The following is a 6,956-nucleotide window of genomic DNA, read 5'->3' on the forward strand; positions in this document are numbered from 1 at the left end:
GTGGCGATGGATTGGTACCCGCGCGGTGAAGGTAAAAGTTTAGAGGCAAAGCGTGGCATCGAAGGCGTGTCAGCAGGACTTCAACACGGCACGAAGGGCAGCGGTCAGTGTGCCACGCGGAGGAAAGGTGATCGTAACGGGAGTCAGGCGAGCGGCGTCCAGACAGCTCTAGCAGCCTCCTATGTCTGGCCCGCGTTACTGCGGGCAATGGAGGTAAGAGGTCAATGAATGGCCCAGCGAGGGATGCCTTGGCCAGGTTATCAGCCAACTCGTTGATAGAGAGGCCACGGTGTCCTGGAATCCACGTCAAGACGACTTCCGTGATATGACTCGGAGTAAGGGACAGGAAGGTCTTCCAGGCGTCGGCAGAGGGGTCCGACAGAGCTGCGATGACAGACAGTGAGTCTGACAGGAGCAGAACCTTGCAGAATTGAGGAGGGACAATGCGGAGAGCCGGTATCATGGCGAGGAGCTCGCTCTCAAGTACTGGAGTGAAGTCCGGGAGGCGAATCGGGAAGTGCGCATCCAGCTGCGGGAAGACAATTCCCAGCAGCCGCCAGCCCGGCGGACACGGAAGCATCTTTGGCAACAACCAGGTGAGACTGGAACCGACTGACGTGGTCCGTGAGGAGGGCCTCGAGCCTGGCCGGTGGAGCTAGGACACGTCCAGGGAGGAAGGCTTCGGCGATCAGCAGAGACAGGTCCCTCAGCGGGCAGGTGGGTGGGGCCAGATCAGACAACGGTATCTTCAGGGGTGCCAAAAAGGAGTCGACGAATACAAGTTGGGGGTGTTGGACCTGCGCCACCGCCGAGAGACCCACCGAGTCACGTTCCTGAGGGACTCATTGTGTCACCGCCAGTGGGCTCTGGCAGAGGGAAAGGAAGCAGTTCACTGACAGCAGGCGAAACCGGGTCTTGAGGGGAGGGATACGAGCTTTCCAGCGCAAGCTCAGGCGCAAGGCTTTCCTCTCGATAACAAAGAGCCTGTTTAGGCGATAGTCCGGGAGGTGGGAGAACAGAACGCACCCGAACTCCAGAATGGGCCGCACATAACACTTGTAAAGGAAGAGTAAGGCGGTCCGCCGCATACCAATGCGGGGGCTGGAGCAACGATGGAGGATGCTAGTTGCCTTTGTAGCTTTTTGGCTCACTACCTCAATGTGATGGTCCCAGTGGAGCTTGTCGTCGTACCAGACGCCCAAATACTTCAGCAGGTTTGTCTGCAGGATAGGCCCTGTGCCAATTTTCAGGTCGATGGTTAGGACCCCCACAGGTTGGCTGCTGGGTTGGAATAAGATCACTGCGGATTTCTGGGCGTTCAAGGAGAGGTGAGCGGAGCGCATCCAGGCGGATAGAGCAGAGAGCACCTCGTACAGCGCATGGAGAGAGGTGGAAGAGGCGAAGAAGGCAATATCATCCGCATAAGTCATGGTAAGAATGTCAGGCTTCAGAGGCAGGGAGCTCATCAATATGTTATACCCCTGTCACACGGGCATTTTCGATCCTGCTCGACCGAACCTGCTTCAACCCAATGCAGATCGGATGGTGCTACACGGCCGCTTCCAAGCAGGATCGAACTTTGATCCTGCTTGACTCAAGACAGTTGCCATAACAGGATTGAGAATTTTTCAAGACGGCTCGACGACCGCCATTTGCATCCTCGACCCCGGTAAACTGTCATAACTTAAGACTGACATGCGCGCGAAGCTACAAATGATGCTTACATCGGTATACGATAAATTACCACTAATATCGCTGTTATATAGGAAACGCGAAATTAATGAGTTCCGTTTATTCATTTGCACAGGTCAACCATTCAATGCGCATTGAAAGTGGCCGTGTAGCAGCGTCAAAACTCGAGCGTGCTCGGGAAGTTCGATGCAGATCGGATTCGAGAAGGATCGAAATGCCCGTGTGACAGGGGTATTAAACAGCGAAGGGGACAAGACAGACCCCTGAGGGAGACCCCTGAGCTGAGTGTGCGACGAAGATGTAAAACGGCCATCAGGGTGTAGCCGCACCACTACCGCCATCGACAGCGCACCCGGAATCGCGGCGCGCGATATTAAACTGCAGCCCTGCCAGTTCGGCTCTGGCTACCAACCAGAACGGTTGTGTCCGTGATTATTCTAGTTGAGCCAACATCTGGTGACCCGACGTTCCATTTACCTCGCCCTTCTACGGTGATGTCTCACCCTTCAGTTCCGCTAGTAGCGCAATCTCAGCTCACTGCAGTTGCTGTCAAGCTGCCTCCTTTCTGGGACAGGAACCCGGCAGTCTGGTTTGCCCAAGCTGAAGCCCAGTTTCACTTGTCAGCGTTACATCCCAGCTGACTAGGTTCTACCACGTAATTTCCGCCCTGTCCGCCACCACCGCCGCCGACGAGGTTCATGATCTCATAACCACCCCGCCTCCGGAAAATCCATACGATCAACTCAAGTCAGCCTTGCTGAAACGCACATCGTCTTCCGACTGCGACCGACTACACCAGCTTCTCTCCGCCGAAGAACTAGGCGAGCGGCGCCCCACCCAGCTACTTCGGCGCATGAAACAGCTCCCCGGAAGCAATGCGCCCGGCAGCACTGGCGACTTATCTTCCACCAGCGATAGATTTCTTCGGCAGCTCTTTCTCCAGCGCCTTCCCCGCCACGTACAGATGGTGTTAGCTACTGCGGCGAACCTCAGCTTGGACGAGTTGGCTGCGCTTGCCGATGCGGTCATGGAGGTAGCGTCTGCCTCTCCACAAGTTGACGTCATTGAGCGACCAGCACTGCTGCCTTCCCTGTCCGACATTCCTCGACAATCACTAGCTCCGCGAATTGACGAGCATGGTATTACGCAGCACCTCAACCACCTTACCCAACTCGTCGCGGACCTTGCCTTTCGTTCCCGCTCCCCTCGCCACTCGCGATCACCCAGCAACAATACCGACGGGGTTTGCTGGTACCATCGCCGCTTCGGCGAAGACGCCTTCCACTGTCTTCAGCCATGTACCTGAACCACGTCCTCGGGAAACTCCCCGGCCCACCACTAGTGGCGGCTGGTGGACACGGCCTCGAAAACAGCCGCCTCTTTTACATTGTTGACCATTGTTGATCAGGAACCGCATCTGGGATGCGGTTCCTGATCGACACAGGTGCCGAGGTCAGCGTCATCCCCGCTCCCCGTTCTTACCGCGGATCTCGAGAGCACTGTTTCACCCTCAAAGCCGCCAACGCGTCAGCAATCCCAGTCTACGGCCAACAGTCACTTACTCTAAACATCGGCCTCCGGCGAGATTTCCGCTGGCTTTTCCTTGAGGCCGACGTTACCCAGGCCACCCTCGGTGCTGACTTTTTGTGGCACTACAAAATCCTTGTTGATGTGTCCCGGAAGCGCCTCATAGACAGCACCACATCTCTCACTGTCGACGCTCTTCAGCTACCTGCTCCTCTATCGCACCTGCTGTCATTCACTGCCCCCGACTCTTCTCCAGTGTCCATCCTTCAGGGGTACCTGCTCTTTCTCGCCCACCTGACTGGACGAAACCGGCGCAGCATGAAGTCGTGCACCATGTGATCACCCAGGGCCCACCTGTTCATTTCCGCCCACGCCGACTCGCACCCGAGAAGTACAAGGTAGCCAAAGCGGAGTTTGATCACATGCTTCAACTCGGCATCATCCGCCCTTCCTCGAGTACATGGGCGTCGCCGATCCACATGGTGCCGAAGAAGACAGGAGGCTGGCGACCATGTGGAGAGTATCGTGCTCTCAACCGTGCCACAGTCCCCGATAGATATCCCATTCCTCACATCTTGGATTTTGCAGCGAACATGGAAGGCGTCACCACCTTCTCTAAGATCGATTTGGTACGGGCCTATCATCAGATCCTGATGGCGGAAGAGGACATCGCTAAAACAGCCATCACAACACCATTCGGTTTGTTCGAGTTCCTGAGAATGCCATTCGGCCTACGTAATTCGGCACAGACCTTCCAAAGATTCATCGATAACATCATTCGAGGCCTTCCTTTCGTCTACGCCTACATCGATGATCTCCTAGTGGCAAGCTCTTCACCCGATGAGCACGAAAAACACCTTCACGCCCTCTTCACCCGTCTTCAAGAGAACGGCATTGTGATTAACGCTGCCAAGAGCGAATTCGGCGTCCAAGAACTAGACTTCCTCGGCCATCGGATCAACAGCCAAGCATACTGCCTTTACATTCTAAAGTTACCGCCGTACGGGAGTTTCCACAGCCCTCTTCTCTCACCAAACTCCGATAATTCCTCGGGCTGGTAAATTTCTACCGCCGTTTCGTCCCATCGTGCGCCGCTCTGCTTCACCCTTTGGAGGCCCTGCTCTCCACCTCTAAACGCTCTTCCGCAGTGCTTCAGTGGACTCCCGACGCCTCAGCAGCCTTCCAGTCCATCAAAGAAGCTATTGCCTCCGCCACGCTCTTGACCACCCGCGGCATGATGCACCCACATGCATGACGGTGGATGCCTCCAGCGTTGCAGTCGGCACCGTACTCCAACAGCAAGTTTCAGAGTCCTGGCACCCACTTGCATTCTTCTCCCGGAAACTCAAACCTCAAGAAACTCGCTACAGCACATTCGGCCGAGAGTTACTTGCCATCTACCTCGCAATCAAACATTTTCGCCATGTTCTTGAAGGCCACCCATTTACAGTCTTCACGGATCATAAGCCCCTGACGTACGCCATGTCGTCCTCTGGTTCTGGGTACACCCCTAGTGAAGTCCGGCATCTCTCCTTCATATCAGAGTTTACCACCGACATCCAGCATATCAGCGGCGCCGCAAACACTGTTGCTGACGCCCTCAGTCGCCTGAGCTCGCTCACGCAAGCCGAGCGCACTTGAACCACTCTCGCTCGACACCCTGGCTCAGGCACAGCTTGTTGACCCTGAACTCGCCGCCTTTCGCGCTTCAACCTCAACATCCTTGAAGATCGAGGACGTCCACCTCTCTGGCACCACGACGGCTGTCGCCTGCGACACGTCCCAGGGCCGCCCTCGTCCTTTTGTCCTCGTTCCCCTTCGGCGTGCAGTCTTCGCCTCGTTCCATCGCCTTTGCCATCCAGGCATCCTCACTACTCAGCGGCTCATTACCCAATGTTATGTCTGGCTCTACATGAAGAGGGACATCAAACGCTGGGTCCAGACCTGCCAGTGGAACAAGGTCCATCGTCACACTCGCCTGGCTCCTTCTGCTTTTCCACTCCCGTCGAGCCGCTTCGACCTCATACTGCATGCTGCCGGTCGGAGCTCCGTGCCGTAGTACGATGTTCTCGATGAAGAACTTCGCCACTTCTGGTGCTGTGCCCTGTGGAAGTGCCTTAGTCTCAGCATAGCGTGTCAGGTAGTCGGTGGCGACGATTATCCAACGATTTCTGGAAGACGAACGGGGGAAGGGCCCGAGTAGATCCATCCCAATCTGCTCGAACGGCGCCGACGGCGGTGCGATTGGCTGAAGGTATCCAGAAGGTCGTACCGGCGGCGTTTTTCGTCGTTGGCATTCCCAGCACGTCCTTACGTAGTGGTGTACGGTCTTGGCCAGTTTTGGCCAGTACTACTTTTCCCTTATACGGGCCAGTGTCCGGCTGTGATCCCAAATGACCTGATGACGGTTCGTCGTGGCAGGATTCAAGAATCTCGGTGCGCATGTCCCCAGGCACAACGAGAAGCCACGTAGCGCCTTGTGGTGCGTGGTTTTCTTTGTAGAGAACACCATTACGTAGGGAAAAACTACTCCTGTACTCGGAGGCTCCATCTCGCTAGGCGTCCTGAGGGGTCCCTTAAACCAGCCAGCCAGCACAGAGAATGGTTGTCTGTTACCACCTTGAACGGCCGTCCGTACAGGTAGGGGCGCAACTTTATGATGGCCCATATGAGTGCAAGGCACTCTTTTTTGGTCGTCGAATAGTTCTTCTCTGCCTTGGTTAGCGTTCTGCTTGCGTAAGCGATGACACGTTCGACGCCGTCGTGAAGTTGAACGAGCACGGCTCCTAGACCATCGTTGCTTGCGTCGGTGTGTATTTCTGTTTCGGCGTTTGGATCGAAGTGGGCAAGCACGGGTGCGGTCTGTAGACGCGTCTTCAATTCATCAAACGCCTGTTGCTGGGCTTCACTCCTGATAAACGTGGATCCGTCCTTCGTGAGGGCATTCAGGGGTGACGCAAGTCTTGAAAAGTTCGGAATCAACCGTCGGTAGTAGGCGCAAAGGCCAAGAAAGCGTCTTTCACGTTAGTAGGAACACGGTAATTTGCCATGGCCGCCGTCTTCTCGGGGTCGGGGCGTACGCCGTCGCTGCTCACGAGATGGCCGAGAAATCTGAGTTCCTCGTAGCCGAATCGACACTTCTGAGGCTTCAACGTCAGCCCTGCAGTTCTGATAGCCTCGAGGACTTGCTTTAGCCGTTCAACATGTTCTTCGAATGTTCTTGCGAAGACGACAACATCGTCGAGGTACGCCAGGCAGGTTTGCCACTTCAACCCGGCGAGAACTGTATCCATAACACGCTGGAACGTCGCTGGTGCTGTGCAAAGGCCGAAAGGCATAACCTTGAATTCGTAAAGTCCATCCGGAGTGACGAAGGTAGTCTTCTCACGGTCCCGTTCGTCGACTTCAATTTACCAGTGGGGTACTGGTAAATTGAAGTCGAGGTCCATGTCTTGAGGTCCATGGAAGAGAAAAATTTTGCGTTTTGAAGGCGATCGAGCGTGTCGTCGATGCGCGGTAACGGGTAGACGTCCTTCTTCGTTATGTCATTGAGTTTCCGGTAGTCGACGCAGAACCTGAGTGTTCCGTCCTTCTTCTTCACTAGTACCACCGGCGAAGCCCACGGACTGGTCGACGGCTCGATAATGTCATCTATTAGCATCTCTTCTACTTGCGTTCGGATCGTTTCTCGCTCTTTGCAGGAGACCCGGTACGGCATGCGGTGAATTGGACGGGCC

The 6,956-nt window shown here is 55.5% G+C and overlaps 1 protein-coding gene across 1 annotated transcript; it reads left to right on the top strand.

Annotated features, from left to right (window-relative positions):
- Positions 1-2,186: 2,186 nt before the first annotated feature.
- Positions 2,187-2,998, top strand: LOC135389584 (uncharacterized). Its single transcript, XM_064619620.1, has 2 exons — positions 2,187-2,276; positions 2,330-2,998. Exons 1-2 carry the CDS (start codon positions 2,187-2,189, stop codon positions 2,996-2,998), a joined length of 759 nt encoding a protein of 252 aa, XP_064475690.1.
- The last annotated feature ends 3,958 nt before the right edge of the window (positions 2,999-6,956 follow it).

The sequence above is a fragment of the Ornithodoros turicata genome, chromosome 3 (genome assembly GCF_037126465.1).
Source record: "Ornithodoros turicata isolate Travis chromosome 3, ASM3712646v1, whole genome shotgun sequence".
Taxonomy (NCBI): Eukaryota; Metazoa; Arthropoda; class Arachnida; order Ixodida; family Argasidae; genus Ornithodoros; species Ornithodoros turicata.

What these genes read in the sequence shown, in the direction of transcription:
- LOC135389584 (XM_064619620.1), top strand. Translation starts at nt 2,187, where the DNA reads ATGTCTCACCCTTCAGTTCCGCTAGTAGCGCAATCTCAGCTCACTGCA. An exon ending in TCTGGGACAGGAACCCGGCA is followed by an intron (nt 2,277 to 2,329) that starts GTCTGGTTTGCC and finishes GTTACATCCCAG; the next exon opens with CTGACTAGGTTCTACCACGT.